The 20,811-nt window shown below is 44.7% G+C and overlaps 1 protein-coding gene across 1 annotated transcript; it reads right to left on the minus strand.

Annotated features, from left to right (window-relative positions):
- Positions 1–19,963: 19,963 nt before the first annotated feature.
- On the minus strand, positions 19,964–20,478 carry LOC142844316 (triosephosphate isomerase-like). The gene has a single exon (XM_075962649.1). It carries the CDS (start codon positions 20,459–20,461, stop codon positions 19,964–19,966), a length of 498 nt encoding a protein of 165 aa, XP_075818764.1. The 5' UTR covers positions 20,462–20,478.
- Positions 20,479–20,811: the final 333 nt, after the last annotated feature.

Here is a 20,811-nt window from a genome sequence, read left to right on the forward strand (position 1 = left end):
GGAGGTGAGCGTTGAGGTTTCCTACATTCAGGATTCCACCCAATGTCTCAGGCAACTTTTTGTTGCCTGTGAGATGCAGGACTCTCAGCTACTCCAGCATTTCATCTGCCTGCTCACCACCGCCATGCTCCCCATCATGATGATAATGAATTGAACCTCTGAAACTGTAAGCAAGCCACCCCAATTTAATGTGTTTTTTAATTTTTAAATAAGAGTTGCTGTGGTCATGTGGTGCCTCTTCATGACAATTAAAATCGTAGCGAAGACAGATGTTGGTACCAGGAGTGGGGTGTTGCTGTGACAGATCTGACCCTGTTTTGGGGAGGATTGTGGGAGGACTTTGGAACTTTGAACTAGAAGAGCCATTGTGTGTTGAGAGCTCTACAGGACGTTCTGTGGAACCTGGAAGAACGTTAAGAGCACTGCAGGAGAAGAAGGCCTGGCTTTTGAAATTTCTGAGGGAATATTAAAGACTTTACCAGGGCTGTTTGCTATTTTGAATTAAGATCCTGAGGTTCTGGTTAGCAGGGAATGAAGAAGCATCTGTGATTGAAAAGACACCAGAATTATTACTGATAATTATAATTTAAAAATGAGATAAACTTTGCTCTGCTGGGATACTTGCTGCTGGTCTGCTGGAGCTAAGAAATTAGCAGTGACTAAGAAGAGAGCAGCAGCACTGAGGTGAAATCTTCTGAGAAGAGCTTCCTGAGAGCACAGAGAAGCTGTGTTCCAGAGATGGCCAAGGTTGTACCTCATAGTGGCAGCTGGACTTGGTAATATGTAAGCGTCACCAGGTGGTACTGGTTTTGAAGGCATGAAGGGGTCATGGAGAGCAGCTGAGACTTGGCACTGTGAGAAGCCAAGAGAGATCATTGGAGAAGGTGCAGCCTCAGTAGCGGTTGAAGGCCCAGGACTGAGGGGGTCATGCAAAGAAGTCGAGGCTTGGGATCATGAAGAGAGCCTATGAGAGGCTATTGGTGAAAGTGCATCCCAGTTGCAGCAAAGGGCCCCAGCACTTTAGAGATGTCAGTACCATGAGAAGACTATTAAAACAGTAGCAGCAGTGGAGTGGAGTCAGATGGAGCCTGGAAGATGAACTGTGTGTGCTACAGAGGGCAGAGCTGGAGTGACCCAAGCCCTTTGGAGGAGTCCAGAAGGCCATGAGTGAATCCCTGTTAACTGGACATTAAATTATTTATACTGTTAAGAGTTTGGTTTTGCTTGGTTCGGATTGTGACGGTGCCCTGGTTCTTCCCTCTTGAAGAAGGTATTTAATTCTGATTTTTAAAGGAGCCCACAAATGAAAGACTTGAACTTTTGAAAGAGATTGAAATTTTAAAGACTGAATTTGTAAAGACTGAGAGACTGCTAAAATTTATGATTTTAATGTGAGATCCTGGGGAAGAATAAGAAAGGGATGTGGCTTAATAGTGATATGTCTGTGTGTCAACTTGACATGAGCTCGTCATCAGAAGGAGGAGCCTCGGTTGAGGAAATGCTTCAGTGAGATCCGGCTTTAAGGTGTTTTCTCATTTAGTGATCAGTGTGGAGGGTCCAGCTTATCGTGGGTGGTGCCATTCCTGGGCTGGTGGTCCTGGGTTTTATAAGAAGGTGGCCTAAGCAAGCCATGGGAAGCAAGTCAGTAAGTAGCTTCCCTCCATAGCCTCTGCATCAGCTCATGCCTCCAGGTTCTTGATTTCCTTTGGTGATGAACAGCAATGCTGAAGTATAAGCCAAAGAAACCCTTTCCTCACCAACTTGCTTTCTGGTAATGGTGTTTCATCACAGTAATATAAACCCTAACTAAATAAAAGGACCCTGGGATTGGTTGTGAACTGGGACCAGTAGTAAAGTTGATGTCTGTGCTCTTCCTGTCTGTATTGTGACTTCAGGATTTGAAACATTTATTATTTACTTCCTTCTTTCCTTCTCTTTACTTGCATTCAGCAAGCTCACCCGAGGAAACCAGAAAGGAAGTATAGCTGGCTGTTGCTAGCAGAAAGTGGTGTGCATCTACCCTCCTCTTTCAGCAGTGTGGAAGCTGGGACCATCAATAGGGTAGAAATTCTGAACCTAGCCACTTGTGACTCTCATGCAAAAGTAACATGAAATGCACAGTAAGTGTAACCAAAGAAAAATACTAGTGAACACTAGAGTTAAAATACTAACTAAGAGGCTGGGGGTGTAGCAGAGTAGTATATTCTGTTATGTTTGAGACTCTCATTTTAATCTCTGACATGGCAATAAATAAATGTCAATTAAATATAAATAAAATTCCTATAAGCAAAACAACTACTTTAAATCTTAGTCTTAGAAAGAAATAGCTTGTCATATAATTCTAAACTGAGCTCATTTATTTGTGTGTGCATTTGCATATTTATGTGGGTGTGCACATTATTTGAGTGTGGGTGAAGGGTGTGCAATGTAAATATTCACCTCTCTCAGAGGAGAGGCTCAGGTGTTGTTCTTCAGGGGACATCTACATTGTGTTCTGAGACAGTTTCTCACTGGCCTGAAGGTTGTGACAAGTAGGTTAGACTGGCCAGCCAGGAAGCTCAGGGACCCCTTCCTCCACCTTCAAAATGCTGGGATCTCGAGTACATGACACTCTTTCTGACTTTTTAAAACAAAACAAGTGAAGATCTTTAGGGATTGAACTTAGGCCCTCATGCTTGCAAAGCAGACACTTGAACAACTGAGTGGTCTCCCTTGCCCTTTAAGTTGGTTTATTTTAACATAAAAACTGTAAAATAGAGAGTGACTATTTCTATGAGTAGATGTTATAAAATGGTATAAATAATAGCTGTCAAATCTTTTGGATAAAATCAGGAGTAAACAAATACTCCATTGTGTGTCCAGAATGCCAGTTACTGACCACCCCTGCTGTAGGGAGGTGTGATGCTCGCAGCCACAGACCACTCCTGCTGGATGGAGGTGGGATGCCAGTAGCCCCTGACCACTCCTGCTGTATGGAGGTGGGATGTCTGCAGCCCCTGACCACCCCTGCTGGATGGAGGTGGGATGCCAGTAGCCCCTGACCACTCCTGCTGTATGGAGGTGGGATGTCTGCAGCCCCTGACCACCCCTGCTGTATGGAGGTGGGATGCCTGCAGCCCCTGACCACCCCTGCTGTATGGAGGTAGGATGCCCGCAGCCCCTGACCACCCCTGCTGTATGGAGGTGGGATGCCCGCAGCCCCTGACCACCCCTGCTGTATGGAGGTGGGATGCCCGCAGCCCTTGACCACCCCTGCTGGATGGAGGTGGGATGCCCGCAGCCCTTGACCACCCCTGCTGGATGGAGGTGGGATGCCAGTAGCCCCTGACCACTTCTGCTGTATGGAGGTGGGATGCCTGCAGCCCTTGACCACCCCTGCTGGATGGAGGTGGGATGCCCGCAGCCCCTGACCACCCCTGCTGGATGGAGGTGGGATGCCTGCAGCCCCTGACCACCCCTGCTGTATGGAGGTGGGATGCCTGCAGCCACCGACCACCCCTGCTGGATGGAGGTGGGATGCCCGCAGCCCCTGACCACCCCTGCTGTATGGAGGTGGGATGCCCGCAGCCCTTGACCACCCCTGCTGGATGGAGGTGGGATGCCTGCAGCCCCTGACCACCCCTGCTGGATGGAGGTGGGATGCCAGTAGCCCCTGACCACTTCTGCTGTATGGAGGTGGGATGCCCGCAGCCCCTGACCACCCCTGCTGTATGGAGGTGGGATGCCCGCAGCCCTTGACCACCCCTGCTGGATGGAGGTGGGATGCCTGCAGCCCCTGACCACCCCTGCTGGATGGAGGTGGGATGCCAGTAGCCCCTGACCACTTCTGCTGTATGGAGGTGGGATGCCCGCAGCCCTTGACCACTCCTGCTGGATAAAGGTGGGATGCCCGCAGCCCCTGACCACCCCTGCTGGATGGAGGTGGGATGCTGAGTCTGGTGTGGTGAAGCACACCCTTTCAGTTAGCAGATGCTGCAGAATGCACGTGCTGTGCCAGGCATTATATTCTTCTCTTGTCTTCTCCTCTAATCAAACTGTCGCTAGAGTCTTGCGACAGCACTCTCTAGTGACTCTTCCCTTCTACGGGCTCTTAATATAAGCATGAAGACAATATTGGTTACTGGTATTGAGTTAGGCAAGCATATGGAGAATTTTAGTAACCTGGGCTGTATTCATTATATTTGCATTATATACAGCCTGCCTCTTGTAATAGTGCCCTTGGCAGCCAGCTTCTTAACCTGCATGTACTGTGCACAACTTCTCCTAACTACCAACTACCTGCACAGGGCTACATGTACCCCCATCTCTGAAAAGTATAGATTTCTCCTCCATTAGTAACAATCAAATGTAGAATTTCTCTTCAAGTGTATTCCCAGTGTATCCGGTATGAAGACAGAAGGCCTGATCTAAACTGAACTGGTTTGAGGTATAATCCCAGTAAGGCAAACTGTATTCTTTAAATGGAATTTTAGGGGAATTTCCTCTTTACCATTTTACGCCTATGCATAATTGAAGTAAAATCAGATGCATTATGGGTAAGGACATGTGGAGTAGGAATGAATATATGACCTAGTCTACCAATCAAAATAGAGACCACTATCTTTACACTCGTTAGTATCCAGCTCCGCCTTCTTTTGAACTCCACGTGAGGAAGCCCCCCCAAACAATATCAGCCCCTGCCCCCCAGTATATTCACTTACATGGCTTGTTCTCAGTCTTGGCAGGGTATTCGTCTGTAATCGATATTATTTCTTTACTCCAAAAAAAAATCTATCTCACTATTTTTGAGAGTCAATGTGAGTCCTGATTTTTAATTCTTCAGATAAGAAGCCTAGAACCTGGAAACACTGGACCTGAGCCCTGACCAACCACTATTATGCTAAGTGTCAACTTAATTATAAGTTGTTACATGGTGATCAGAGACATGCTAAATCTACTGCTGAGGATGAAGTGACCCCAAATAACGAAGGTAGTCATTAAAAGGAAATTATTGATGCTTAAAGGCCTGGACCCAATTATGAGAAAGCATGCTTTTATAGAGAGAAGGAGGGAAAGAAGGAGGGAAGATGGAGGGACCCTGGGAGAATAGACAGAGGGAGAGAATCAAGTAGCAATAAATGTTTCTTTCTTTGTGACAGTTCAGCGCTGAACCCTCCATTTTCTTTTAAAACTCAGACTTATTCATATTTGACACTTGAACTATGAGACGTATTGTCTATCAAAATTTCCTGAGATGTTGAAATTACTTCTCCCCGTACTCCGAGAAGCCCTTGACCCAGGCTCAAAGTCAGACATGTGAAGCAGCATTTGTCTGTGGGGGGTGGGGAGTGGGTCAGAGGATGTGCAGTGACGGAAAGGCCTGTCCTCTGCTTGCTCATCAGAATTCACATCTGCCAGCCTCCAGGGCGGCACACTCAAACCATCTGCTTGACCGGTATTTTCTGTGTGTGTGTCAGCGGTGGGGCGAGGGGGTGGGAGTTGGGGTGAAAGAGACAAAAAGGGTGAGCTGGAAAACCCTGTGTCCTCTTGGGATCCTCAGAGGCGTCCAGGTTCAACTGGTCCTGATCACCCATGGTGGAAGCACTCTGTCTTTTTTTAGACACAGAGAAGGTGAGTGGCAAGCTGTGGGTTCCTAGAACAAAGCTAAGTAGTTTTATTTCTCTTAGAATTTTGTGACAGATTTTTTTTTAGTTTTTTTATTTTAAACTTCATTGTTAAAAAAGTTCAAATAAACATCTTACAATGAAGCTAACCATACAGACTATATAACTGTGCAGTTAGAGTAGCTACTTAACATGGAAGCTGCGAGGTTTACTTTGGGCATTTTTTTAAAGATATTTTTTTATTTTTTTGGAATTAAAATAATACATACATTGTTTTTGCCTTTCCTTTTCACTCTTCAGCTCTCTTTCTCTCAAATTCATGACTTCTTTTTCTTTGTTTATACACACACACACACACACACACACACACACACACACACACACGCACAGACACGAAATCATGCTCAGTCCATGTAATAGTGTTTGTATCTGATTTCAGAGCTGACTGCTTGTCATTGGATAAGCAATTGGCAGGCTCTTCCCTGGGGAACACCATTTCAGCTCTCAGCATTCCTGAGTCACCTGTAGCTCTTTGCCTAGGCTTGAGGCCCCTTGAGATTTCCCCACTGTACGTTAGCATGCCTTTTGGTGCTGTCCTTGTTCAGGTCTTGCCTAGGCAGCCATGCTGATTCAGGGATTATCTCAGGAAGATTGCAAAGACCAGAGGAACAGGACATTTGCTGTGATAAAGTCTCCCAGAGATGTCACATTGGATTTTACACTTTGACTATACATTTTTATGCAGTTATCCACCACCAAAACCGAAAAGTTTATGACAGAACTGAAAAACAATTAGCTTTATCTCCTCTTTCATAACTGGTGTTCATTGCCTGAATTCAGTCCTTCCTCATGCCTCACTGTTTAGCCTTTCTTGCTTCCCTTTTACATGTTACATGTACCCACATGAACATAATACAGAACACGCTGTTATATGTATAGCTGTGATGAAGATTAAGAACACAGCTGAGAAACTGTACATGCATGAATTTTGTCATGTATTAATCTTCCCCAAAACCCTTTATCTCCAGTGTTCAAGCCACATAGGGGAAAAAAAGCTCAAATAACTCTTGACTTAAATAGCCCACGTGACCCTTAACTGAGGGGAGGAAAAACATATTTCTTTTTTTTTCTTTAGAAAAACATATTTCTACACTGAAAAAGACATCACAATATCCCTCCTGAACAACTGAACTCTCTCTTTGTGGGTGCAGGACTAGAACAGAAGACAACCTGCCTACCAATTTACGCGTAGGCTCCCCCATTCTGCCCGTACACTAGAGTCGCTTGGGAAATTAAAACAGTGTGATCAGGTCTCAGCCCTGGAGACTTGGTTTTAATTGGCCCAGGAATAGAATCCAACGACTTTCATAGTTTGAAATCCCCCCTTCCTCTCATCTCAGGTGATTCTAATTTGTAGAAATGTTGAGGACCACTGATGTGGAGAGAACATGATATTTTTCTTAAGTTGTTCATTACCTGACCTCAGAAAATAATTCTCAAAAGAATCTCAGGTTGACAGAAAGTATGTCAGAGAAAAGATTTTTTTTTTTGAAAGTGTAACTCGTTAAAGGAAAGAAACAACATAGATGGGGGTCTTACCTCCAGGACTTGACATTTGTGGACCTTACTGTCCTTTGCTGGACTGAGCAGCTGTCCTGTGGCCACATCCTGGCCTCTAAATTCTATGTCAGTACATGACATCTGAGGAAATAGAAGGCCAGCAGGAAGTGCTATGTCCCTGAATGTCCCTTTCTGTTCCCAAGGCTTATGCCAACTCAAAAGTATGATGAGAACAAGCTCAGATCATGTGTTTGAGGAAGGGCTGGCTAGAGGGTTACCGACTTCTCATGCCTGCTGGGGTTTGGGCAAACAAGTCATAACACAAACATGAGATTTAAAATAACATGAAATTTAAAATCCACAAGAATTTTAAAAATGCAAATATTTCAGCAACTTAAAAGAATAATAAGTTAACGTCTTAAATTTTTCACTGGAGTTCATGAAGTGCCTCTCTTTCTCTTTTAACCAATCAAAATCTTAAGTCTTTGAATTCACATAAGAAGGAAAGCCCCAAGGCTTGGAGTGTAGCTTTATGATGGAGCATGGACTCAGCAAGCCCGTGCCCTGCGTCAGAAGCCCAGCACCAAAGAGAAAGGTGAAAAACTGAGCAGGGAGAGGAACTGCTACCAAAAGGTTGTCAGTGAAGTCACTTGGATAACGGGACAAATCTCAGGGGAGTTGTGGTTTCCTGATTTTAGACTTGATTGACACCACGTATCACAGCAGGTGCCATGGCAACAGCACTTTATGGGAGAAGCCATTGGCTTAAAAATCATTTAAAGCTGAAGTATTGGGGTTGAATGTTAATTTTCATTTATAGTCTAGGATCTTGTAGGTTTGCCGAGTGCTCATTGATTGCCGACGATGTGCCAAGGCCTGTTCCAGATACTTCACTGTGTTAGTTCACTTAACTTCCATGGTGGCCCCTAAGGTGCTTCCACTTACCCAGACCTCATCGAGAAATGCTTTCCCAAGGTCACAACGTTGCTAAGTAGTGTAAAGCGCTCGTCCCAGAAGTTCCCGGACTTGTCCGGTTCCCTTAACACTTAAAATGTTTTCACAGTTTCCGTCTCTGAAGTGCTCAGCCACTTCTGGTTTCCAGCGCTCTTCCTGTAAGTTTTTCTAAGTGCACACAGGCCAAAAGAAATAGCTAACAGTCCCACTTGTTAGGGAGTTAGTACTTCCGGCTTCACAGCTCGGTAGTCTTTTGAAAAGATAACACACATGAAAGAAATGTCACATTCCATTCTTAAGTGACCACCGTCACTCATTGGGGGTGCGCTGTCCACCCGCTGAGCATGCGCAGCTTCTCACACCTGGAGTCTAATTGAATGGCACTGTCCTCATATCCTATTACAACCGAGTTTTGTGCAGAATCTGCCTTTTAGCTGAGTGACTGCCAAAGCTTCGCTTCACAGAGACATGACATTAACAAAGGGAATGCAGTGATCTAGTGTTGAAGCTCTCATCTGCTTTGAGCTGGTTGTTCACACATTGTCTGAAGCTTGTCAAGCATCGTGTGTTTCTCTCAAAAGAAAAAGAAAAGGTATTTAGAGTTGGGAATGGCAGGTGTATCTGTTTTCCTCCACTGGGCTGTGATCCTGTAGAGCAACAGTCAAATCCCCGTTTCCACGGGTCCATACTCTCCTCCCGCGCATGTCAAGTTTCCGTTTCCATGGGTCCATACTCTCCTCTCGCGCATGTCTAGCACACCGTAAGGAGTTGTAGGTGAAAACACAGGTTTGAACTCTCGCCTGACACTTCTGGTCTCCCAGGGATGGCTTTCTTCTCAGAGTTTGTGGATTCCGGAGTTCTTCTTCCACTTTAAAGGCTCAAGGTGACCCTCAAGGACCGTGGAAGCCGGAGCCTCTTTGCTGGTGGTTGTTAGTGTCAGCGAAGCCAGAGTCAGACAAAACTGCCTTTTCAAATCCTTGTGCCCACAGTGATCTAACAGCTGTCCCCAAAGGGGTGGTTTCAATGGTGCCCTGCATGCCTCCAAGGCTGATGAAGCTGTTTTTATTAAATATGAACAAAGACGAAGGTGAAGGACCAAGAGTAGCCTTAACAGAAGCAGATGCTCGTGTGGGGTTTTCCTCAGGCCTTTTAGTTAAATGGAGTTGTACATTTTCCAGCTACCTGTCCTTCGTACTGGGAGCGGGGCTGAAATCCACCTCCACTTATTCCTCTTTGAAACAGTACTGTTCTTCCCATCTCCCGGCAGTCTAGTCCTCTCTTGGGCCTTACAGCTCGTCTGTCTGCTGTCTTCCTTGACGTCATCACTGATGCAGGTGACACCAGACTAACAAATATGTCACAGCATGTGACATTCTTGCTTAACCATTCCATTCCCAGGTACTTAAGCAGATATGACCACATACATGAGGATAACAGACACATTAGTATATTAATCTCAATATTTTTGCCATAACATAACATTGAAAGTAACCTATCTGCATGTATTTTAAGAACAAACTGTTTAGTTATAACACACCCATACATTTATTAGGCAGTCTTTAAAAGCAAGGGCCGGAAGACTTTCTGAGTAAAGGGCAGATGGTCAATATTTTGCCCTTCTCAGATCATGCCACCTCTGTTATAATCGCTCAACTATGGCATGGTAGCAAGAACGCACTTGTAGAAAATATGTTAAGGCTACATAAGACTTTGATCTAGTAAGAATTTTATTTTCTATAAAAGTTAAGACCAGCTTTGACCACAGTTTACCCATTTTGATTTACAGAGCCTAGGAAAATATATATATGTACAGCCTAGGAAAAATCTCTCTCTCTCTCTCTCTCTCTCTCTCTCTCTCTCTCTCTCTCCCTCTCTCTCTCCCCGTAATTTGTGCATACGTGAGTGTGTGTTCATGTGTATGTGCGTCTGAGTATGTGGGTGCATCTGGAGGCCAGAAGTCAATATCAGGTATTTTTTTCAATAATTCTCCACTTTGTTTTCCTATTTTCTTCTACCTTTTTCTTTTTGATAATTCTGAGGATTGAATGTAGGACCTCACAGATTAATCACTTCTAACCACTAAGCTATAGCCCCAGATTTGTGTTAATTTTTGAACTGGATCTCTCACCAAACACAGAACTCAGTGATTTGGCTAGACTAGATGACCAGTGAGCTCCAGAGATGCATTTATTTCTGCCTTCTCAAAGCTGGGGCTAACGATGTACACAGGCAAGTTGGTTTTTACAATGGTTGCTAGGGACCGGGACTCACATTCTCACACTCATATGACAAGCACTGTCCCAAGCGAGCCATCTCCACTGTCTGCCAAGATAAAGATTTAAGATAAGACTAGGAAGAAAAAAAACATAAAAAGCTTTGTGAAATGCATAGAATACTCTGAAAGGATGCTCAACACACTCTAAATGCGGTGCATCTGGGAACAGGAAGTGAAAGCCCCAGAAGCTTTGTTCCTGTTAGAATTTTTGTCACGCATACAGACAACTTAAAAGAAACAGCAACTGGTGTGGCCATCCGTGCTTGTAATTCTAGCACTCCAGAGGCTGAGGCTGCAGGATTGCTGTGAGTTCCAGGCTAGCTACCACTACACAGACAGATCCTGTCCCCAAAACAAACAAATCACAAAAATCCCAAGCAATGACAACAGGAAATTTTTTGAGGGGGCAAGATCTTATTGCATAGCTCACGCTGGTCTCAAGCTTAAGAACCTCCTCTTTTATCCATCCACGTGCTGGGATTCTAGGCCTGTGGCACTATGTCTGGAAGCCAGGGTGGAGGGTCTTATTATCTATATATCTAAACTAGTTATCTATTCCTGGACACATTCCCAAAGGATGCAGTCTTCTCCTACAGAGACACTTGAAGTCTTATTGCTTCTCTACTTACAAAAGCCAGGAAACAGAAACAGTCTAGATTTCCATCTATGGATGAATGGATAATGAAAATGTGACATATATATATATATACACACAAAGTGCAATATTATTCATCCATAAAGAAAAAAATGAAAATTTCAGATAAATGTATAAAGCTGAAAACAGTTCTAAATATGGTAACTCAGACCCAGAAAGACAAATGCCGTAGGTTCTCTCTCTCACACATGTAGATTCTAGCTTGAGTCTTTAGATATGTGTGTTTCAGCTGGAATCACCAGAGAAAGCAGAAGATGGGAAGGGGGCAGTGCAGAGACTTCAAGGGAAGGATGGCAGAATGTATGGTGATACGAAGGAGGTGATGGAACAGGAAGTGAGGAGGGGGATAAGAAGGCAGAGTAGAGGAGAGTATATGAACTAACACTAAAGATCTCAGAGTAAGTCATGAGGAAGCCTACTAATATTTCCTAAAACATATGCATATACAGATATAAAAGAGTTTAAATGGAGTTACCTCATAATGGGGGTGGGTGCTGTTAATGCCCCTTCTAGGCACCATATGCTACTATCAAATAAAAATAATTTGTTTGACATAAATGGGTTACCTCTTTATGTTGTCCAGTTGGGTTTTATTGACCTTTACCCCCAAATATTATAGGCTATTGCCATTGCTCTTGGTTACTATCCAGAATTTGACTGTGAGAAACTATTGCTGAGAAAAGCGTATACTTGAATCAAGGAACATGGAGAAATCAAGCTGGTAGTGACCCGGAAGCTTCATCCTTACTGGCTAGCTTTCAAAGTGTTAGGAAGTTCTAGGCATGCTAGCAGAGGGGGAAAGTAAGAATCAGTCTGACCTAGCTGTGAACTATGAGAGCTGCAATTATGATGGGCTTGGCAAGATAAGCCCCCTGGAGCAATAGTGGCTTGGTTATTTTGGGAGTGAGCAACCGTTTTCTGACTGGATTTAAAGCCCGCTCCATGAGATAGAAGTCATACCTGGTGCTGTTAATTAGGCCAAAATCACTTGGCTGTCTAGATCCTAGGGGCAGAAAAAACAAACTAATACTATTCTGCTAAATGGATATAGTAAATAAACTCCCCATTTTTCTGGAGCTGTGTATCTCTCAATCCTCATCAAAAAAGCTTTTTTTTTTTCCCTCGAAGTAGATGGAGATCAGTAGAGACCCACGACTGGTCTACATTCAGAGAACCGAGACTGTGGAGTACTCAACTCACTTTACATGGGATGATTTTATCTATCCTCTCTCTTTCTCTTTCTCTCTCTCTCTCTCTCTCTCTCTCTCTCTCTCTCTCTCTCTCTCTCTCTCTCTCTCTCTTTCTCTCTCTCTTTCTTTCTTTCTATACCATATTTCTTCCCCCACAAGGTTTGAGGATCATCTAAGAAGAGGGGCAAGGAAGCTTGTGAGAGCCAGAGGTCGTGGAAGTCTGCTGGAAGCCTGTATTTGATAGGATGACAGTGTCATTGCAGGCATCAACCCAAAGTGACTGTGACTGCACACACAAGACTGTCACAAGCTCAAGCTGACCACATGCCTAGCACAGATGGGGAGGGGGAGCGCTCATGAAGTCCTACCTCCAGCTGAGGAAGTTTTGACAATTGATAGCTTCTGGGTTTAAAAAGGATATCTCCAAAAGCATAGCCCCTGAGAAGCTCCCCATGATTTAGTAGGTGGTCCTAAACTCGCGCACATATGAGAGACACTACGTGGAGTCAGTTAAATAAAAATGAAGTCAGGAGGTGTCTTAGTCAGGGTTGCTATTGAAGCCCTAGGAGGAAACAGTGGTGGGAGAGTAGGGGAGGAATTAAGGGGAGGGGATCAGGAAGTAGTTTGAACCAAAACACATTGTATGTGTGTATGAAATCCTCAAACAATGAACAAAGAAAGAAACTCTTAGTGGTTTTTGTAGGAAGTGGACTTGTGTTCCTAGAATCCTGTCTCTCAGTGTCGAGCATTGTGCAGTGAGCTCTCTGTGTTACTGAGGTACTATTTGGTTCCTAGGAAATTGCAAACTCTACTGAAGGACTATGAATTTATGACCACAATTTTTCTACTTCCTACTACAGTGTATAATTTATCACAGTATTTCACCCAAAATAGTGTACTGATGGCTTGAAAACTGCCAACGTGAACTTACAAACGTAGCATCAGGAGGGCACTCATCCCTAAATAAAACCCAGTCTCTTTCATAGGCGTGGAACCAAATTACAATAAACGTTAAGTACTAAAGGAAGTATGATGTGGAACTATGTGACCCTTGGTGGTGGTGGTGGGGGATCCCTACAAATGCTACAGCCAGCAGGGAAATGAACCACAAGGGGCAAGAAAGGAAACCCGGTTCAGCAAGACTTAGTTGGGCAAGATCAAACCTCTGGAATCTAACACTAGGCCAGTTTATTTTTAGACAGTACGATTTGGAAAAACGTTTCCTGGTAACAATTATCCCTATCCCTTGTCTTGCTTAAGGCATGACTACATTGAAACTCTTTTGAAACGTACTTGCAACCTCTACAACGAAAAGGGTCCAGGATCTGGTGTGGTCTCTTATTCGGATAGTGTAGAGAGCATCGGGTTATAAAGTACGCGTGACATCTCCCCTAAGTATAGGCTCTATTGACTGAGAAACAAAGCTAAAGATAAAGGTCTAGGGAGGGGGGTTGGGCTAAACATTCTGGAGATTTGGGTGAGGCCTGGCACAACAGATAACAAATGTCACCAGGTTATTCACATCTGTTCCCAGTCTTCTGCGTGGAAAACAGGTATTCATTTCCTCCTTTAAGGAGACAGCCCTATGCGATTAACACTCTTGGTTTCTCCAGTGCTTATCCGTGAGGGCCTGCGCCTTCTACACATGATGAGCCCTTACATGTTCAGCTTATGTGTGAATTAAAGGACAATTGTGTCAGGGTCTTCTACTGTGTTCACCTGTGTCACCTCACGCTGGGTACACCTGAAGACATCACCCAGCCTCCCCTTTCTCAGAGGTTCAAGACATCCCAAGGTTTATAGTGAGTGTGCCCACAAACGCATGGGTTCCACGGCTTTGAACACCTCCACATTTGGTATGAGAGTCAACAGGAATGAAGAACAATCCTTTTCCTTTACTCAGAGGGCACACCTAGGTGTGGGTAGCCCAGCCAGGAGGCATTTCCTTCTTGAGAGAGATGGAGCAGGTGGCAGCGAAGCAAAGGAAACATGAAGCAGTCACCTGGTCTAAGGCTGAAGATGCAGAGAGCCTGGAATTCTCAGAAGCTTGCTTTCCACTGACATTCTGGCCCCGGTGTGAGTTGCCATGGCAATTTTAACGTGTTTGAGATATCTGCTTTAGCATGTTTAAAACATCGCCAGCAATTTCACAGCTTCATGTATACTCTTCTTGAAATTCTGCTCCCTGCGACCAGCCCTCCAAAGCTTGAAGTTTCAGTTCCCAATGACACTGACCTGCTCCCAACCCTTGTAATGGGAAACTGCTTTTATTAATGACCTATATGAGCACCTTATGAATGGGATCCCAGGTGCTGGACTGCGACCTTTAATTCTGCCTGTGGGGTCAGAAAAGTAAGTACGTCTTGTGTTGGCAGAAGGAAGAGAAGAAAGGATGCCATGTATTCAGAAAATAACATCACCCGACGAGGAGTCAATTATAAAGTGTTAGGTTTGGGATGGGCACATGGACTCTAGCTCCGACCCCTTGCTTTGATGAGGAGAAAAAGAACAGAGAAAGTGTGACTTGTTCAAGCCTATATTGCCCTTAAATAATAGATAACACAATTAGAAACCGCAATTAAATCAAGAGTTTCTCACAAAATGGAAAAGAGGGCTGTATTAGTCAGGGTTCTCTGAACTAACAGAACTCCTAAGAATCATTCTATATACATATATGGGATTTATTAGAATGACTTAACAGGCTGCAGTTTAGCTAATCCAACCACGGCTGGGTGTGAATGGAAAGTCCAAGGATCCAGAAGATCACAGGATGAATGTCTCAGCTGGCCTTCAGTATATGCTAAAATTCAGAGGAAACGGATTGAATGATCTTGCTAGCAAACCTAGAGCAAGGAGGCAAAGAGCAAAGCTTCCTTCTTTTAAGTCCTTATCCAGGCTTCCAGCACAAGGTGTGGCCTAGATTAAAGGTGTGTCTTCCTGCCGCAAGATCTGGATCACAAGTGGATCTTCTCACTCCAAATAAGAAAAATCCCTGAGAGGTGTGCCCTTCACTTTTGAATTTTAGCTAATTCCAGATGTAGTCAAGTTGACTACCAAGAATACCAATCATGAGCCCTTCCTTTCCACTCATTGCTCGTGAGCGGCATGCCTTTGGTTGGGGCTGGAAAGTCAGGACACGGTCAGATACATTCTCAGAAAAACACAAATGAATTTTTTTCCTCTTCCTAGGTCTGTGCTGCAGTTGCATGGAGAGGTTCTTTGGAACTGATTTTGGATAGTCACTTTACTGGAAGTGTCAAAAATTCGAGTTTTGGATGAGCATGTGAAATGAAGATGTAGTTCTCTTTCTTCAGATGGTTAAAGAGAGCCATGCAACCGTGGCTTAACACAGAATAGCTGCACGTGACGGCAGAATTGTGATGTGGTGTGTACTCTGGCTCTATCCACCATCAGCGGATGTCCTGACCTTTTTATATAAATCTTTCTATGCATCACATCCTTATCTGAACAGCGAGGTAGCAACTTCCAGAGTCACAGGGTCTGTGTAAAATACCTGCTACAGTAAAAGCTCTGCCTAGTTGTAAACCGCTTCATACTATGATCTGCTATTATAAGAATGGTAAGGAGTAAGGGATACCAGGGTTGGACGTAGGCCCCACCCTGGACACAGATCGCTCTGCAAGCTTACTGAAGCTGGATGGTCAAAATCCAGGGACACTCCTTGTGACATTTTATCAGGGCTCCTGCTTTTCATCACAACCCCATACCCTCCCCTCCTTATACCATTGTCATTACTATTATGATAATTGTAATTTATCATATCTAACTTTTGAGGTTTTGCTGGCCATGGTGGTGTGGTAGGAAGAAAAGGCTACTTGGCTTTCCACCTCCACTCAGTCAGCCAGTCAGTCAGCCAGTCAGTCAGCCAGTTAGTTAGTCAGTCAGTCAGTCAGCAAGTCAGCCAGTCTGTTAGCCATCCAGCCAACCAGTCAGTCAGTCAGTCAGTCAGTCAGTCAGTCAGTCAGTCAGCAAGTCAGCCAGTCTGTCAGCCATCCAGCCAACAAGTCAGTCAGTCAGTCAGTCAGTCAGTCAGTCAGTCAGTCAGTCAGTCAGTCAGCAAGTCAGCCAGTCTGTCAGCCATCCAGCCAACAAGTCAGTCAGTCAGTCAATCAGTCAGTCAGTCAGTCAGTCAGTCAGTCAGCCAGTCAGTCAGCCAGTCAGTCAGTCAGTCTGTCTGTCAGTCAGTCAGTCAGTCAGTCAGTCAGTCAGTCAGCCAGTCAGCAAGCCAGTCTGTCAGCCATCCAGCCAACAAGTCAGTCAGTCAGTCAGTCAGCCATCCAGCCAACAAGTCAGTCAGTCTGTCAGTCAGTCAGTCAGTCAGTCAGTCAGTCAGTCAGTCAGTCTGTCAGTCAGCCAGTCAGTCAGCAAGCCAGTCAGTCTGTCTGTCTGTCAGTCAGTCAGTCAGTCAGTCTGTCAGTCAGTCAGTCAGTCAGTCTGTCAGTCAGTCAGTCAGTCAGTCAGTCAGTCAGTCAGTCAGTCAGTCAGCCAGCCAGCCAGCCAGCCAGCCAGTCTGTCACTCACTCACTCACTTACTCTCTCTCTCGCTTCAGTGTCCTGTGTGCTGGGCCTTCAGGCACGCACTGACACTGAGTTTATTTCCCACTCTGGACACTCTAAGAGGCTTGTCTTCTGGGAAGAAGATAGACCTTACTTTTCACAGAGCGATAAACTCTGATTTGGGACCCTGCCAGGAGATGAGAGAGCGGAGAAGGGAAAGAGCAGCGCCATATCCGCCTCTGCTCTTGGGCCAGTTCACAAACTGTGGAGCCCGTGTAGAAAGGGAGTATCTTCCTAACTGTTTTGAAAGCTTCCTTCACTCGATTAGCATGTCTACTGGTTTGTAACTCACCTGTCTTAAGTAGAAGATTTTCTAACTCATGAGGCTGAACTGCTAGTAACGGAGCTGAGCTTACTTTGTCTTCACGGCTTCTTTCACTTGAATCCAGAAGCACTAAAGAAATCAGGTCGAATTTATGTCATTTAACCACAGCATAATAACTCTCATATATGGGGATAAGTGTCTCTTTCTATCAGAAAAAATGAATTACTATGATTCTCATCTCACATACGATGTCTGGGGACCAAGACAGCATCAGCAGTTCCAACAGACCAAGAAGTATGTGCTGCTGGAATGTTCCCAGGAACGAGAGATGTAAAAGTGCTGAGCATCCAGGAAGAGCAGGCTGTCCCCATGCTTAGTTTGGTAAGATGCTTATTGAAGCTCTCTCTGCTTTAGCAAGGCCTGCATCTTAGAATCCTCTTGTGACCACAGGGATAGCCCTGCCATCTGATCCAATGTCCGGGGGCTCCACTGCAATCACTGGCTCAGCTTGTCTTGTCCCAGTAAGTACCGCGGGGAGATAGATTTGTTAGAACGGGAGGCTGCTCAGAGAACAGCATGAATGACTCGCTAGGTCTAAGCACAGAATCCACTTCTGCCCCTCACCCACTGCACTGGGGCGGAATCCTTCTGAGGTACTATCAGCATTCATTCCTACAGGCCTTCAGTTTTCAGATCGTCTCCGTTCTCAGAAGGTACCGGCTGTCTGAAGCCAGGAATTATTTTAAAGATAGCTAACTCTCTTTCTATTGTTTTCCATAGTAATGGTCTGTCCCATTTCCGGTATTTGTTTTCAGTTTTTATTTTCAAAATCCAATAATATAAAAACCTTCCTGGATTATATATTTTCAAAGGCTGTTTACATACATTAACTTCGGGTGATTTTTAAAATTTTTCTTGGTTTGTACAGGGCTGATATTTTCCTCCTATTTAAAAGATGAAGTTCATGTCAAGAGTTAATTGACTTTCCCCAGATCACATAGGTAGATGATGACAGAAGACTATGTATCAGTTACATTTATGATGCAAGAATAAAAGATCATGGCCAAAGTCGATTTAAGGAAGAAAGAGTTTATTTGGGATTAAAGTTTCAGACAGAGAGTCCATAATTGTGGAGGTGGCATAGCAGGAGGCAGATGAAGCAGGAGGCTGAGAGATCAAATATCTTCAACCACACACATGCAGCAGAGATGAGGCTGAAAGTCAGGTGAGGCTCTGAACTCCCGTAATCTGCCTCTGTAACTTCTTACGGCATGGTTGCACCAACTCCCAAACAGCACCACCAGCTAAGAACCATGTGTCTAAATCCATTAGACTATTTGGCACATTTATTGTTCAGAGCATCTTGTCTGTGTCTTGACTGACTTACAGAACTACATCTAACCGGCAAAATTGTGAATACAGAGAAGTCCAGATTTAAAGTTTTGTGATCTTGAAAGTTACAGCTTTCTTCTTATTCCAGGTGTGTGTGTGTGTCTGTGTGTATGTGTGTGTATATATGTCTGTGTCTGTGTCTGTGTGTGTGCTCTGAAAGAAAATGGTTCCCAAAGGAAGTGGCACTATTAGGAGTCATGACCTTGTTGGAGGAAGTGCTTCACTGCTGGGATGGGCTTTGAGGAGGTCTCTTTCTCAAGCTTCACTCAGTGTGACAGTGTGACTTCCTGCTGCCTGCAAGCTGTAAGACTCTCAGCTACCTCCCCACCACATCTGCCTGCATGTTGCTGTGCTTCCAGTCATGAGGATCATAGGCTGAACTCTGAAACTGTAAGCAAATCACCCCAATTCAATGTTTCCTTTATAAAAGTTGCCATATTCATGGTGTCTCTTCACAGAAACAAAACCCCTAAGAACACTCTCTCTCTCTCTCTCTCTCTCTCTCTCTCTCTCTCTCTCTCTCTGTATGTATGTGTGTGTGTATATATATATATATATATATATATCCCTCTAGGATAGGTAGTCAGAGTTCCTGCAATCTGTGTGTTGAATTATCAGTCCGAGTACAGCTGTTTTTCACTTCAATAATGTTGAGTAGCATGAGTATTATTTTTGTATCTGTAATGTTTCTTTTCTAAGAGTTAAAGAAAAATTTCAGGAGGCTGTCATTTTGGACTAGACTCCCTTACTGGGCCTCAGCACACCAGGCTAAAAATAAGGATGGGGGTTGCTTGCTTTATAGTTCCACGTCACCAAGCTAAAACTGTCTATCTGATCTTCTGAAAAATCAAGAGCAGAGAGATAACAACTAAATTCCCCCAAGCAACCCCCTTTCAATGGACAAGAAACTAAAATTTTCCTGTGTTTTAATCCTTATAAAAAGAAGTAACCTGAGGTTGAGAAGCCAGTTCTATTGTCCCCAATCCTTGTCCTGGCCTTACAAGGAAAGGAGCTTGAAATAACCAATCTACTTTCTGTTGTTTGCCTCTGTTTCCATCCAACCATCTCTCTGAAGATTTATGAGAATGTGTACTGTAAGAGGGCAAGTCAGAAAACGCATTCACAGGACATGATGCATGTTGAATGCACACTGAAAGGCTGAAAGGCACCAAGTGATGCTGGAGAAACACATGGAGCTTGACCAAGAGACCTGTGGAAATTTCAGAGTGGACAGATTTAAGATCACTCTAAGAGTAGAGCAGATTGGGGGTGCTACCAAACAGGATGTGTAGTAGAGGTTAGAGCAGTTGTATGGATTGGTAGATGAGAAAGGCTGAAGGAAGGAAGGGGATTAAGGAGTGGATGGCAGAGGTTGGAGTTCCAGTTTGGATCTTGAGGATGCAGTGAAATAGATGGAAAACCAAGAAAGCTCATTATATGCACATCAGTTAGAATCCTTTAGAGGAACAAAATCAACCAGATAAGAATATTCTAAGAGGCCAGGACCACTTTGCTCCAGTCCTTCACATTATCTGCGATGACCTTGGTTTGTTCGAAAACAACCTTCTCGGTGATGCCGGCTTCCCTTTCATCTAACTTCTCCCCAATGCAGGCGATCACTCCGAGCCCCTCAGATAGGGCATGGGCTGCTTTCTGCCCAATCAGCTCATTGGACTCCCCGAAGACGTGCCTTCTCTCCGAGTGCCCCAGCACTACCCATGCGGCTCGTAAGTCTTTGATCATGCCAGGGCTGATCTCCCCAGTGAAGACCCCATTGGTCACTTTGTAGCAGTTCTGCGCAGCCACAGCAATCTTGAGATCTAGCTTCTGCCTGGCGAAGTCGATGTAGGTGGTGGGGGGTACACAAACCACCTCGGTGTCTGCTGGCACCTTAGCCGCGTTTAGGGTGCAAATGAGTTCTCCCAGGCACTTCTTCCTTCCATTCATTTTCCAGTTGCCCCCAACGAAGAACTTCCTGGAAGGCGCCATTGCGCTGGGACAGACTGGCTGAACCCGTATGGGCCATTGGTACTGGCAAGACCAAGACTGCAACACCTCAACAGGCCCAGGAAGTGCATGAGAAGCTTCGGGGTTGGCTGAAATGCAATGTTTCTGATGCGGTGGCTCAGAGCACCCAAATTATTTATGGAGGTTCAGTGACTGGAGCAACGTGCAAAGAGCTGGCAAGCCAGCCTGATGTGGACGGCTTCCTCGTGGGCGGGGCTTCCCTCAAGCCTGAATTTGTGGACATCATCAACGCCAAACAATAAGCACCGTCCATGTCCCCTGCCCTCTGCCAGGCCAGGACTAGGTTGCCCAGAAGCTTAGGAACAGCTCCC

The sequence above is a fragment of the Microtus pennsylvanicus genome, chromosome 2, assembly GCF_037038515.1.
Source record: "Microtus pennsylvanicus isolate mMicPen1 chromosome 2, mMicPen1.hap1, whole genome shotgun sequence".
Taxonomy (NCBI): Eukaryota; Metazoa; Chordata; class Mammalia; order Rodentia; family Cricetidae; genus Microtus; species Microtus pennsylvanicus.

Coding starts and splice junctions, on each gene's coding strand:
- LOC142844316 (XM_075962649.1), bottom strand. CDS start 20,461: ATGGCGCCTTCCAGGAAGTTCTTCGTTGGGGGCAACTGGAAAATGAAT.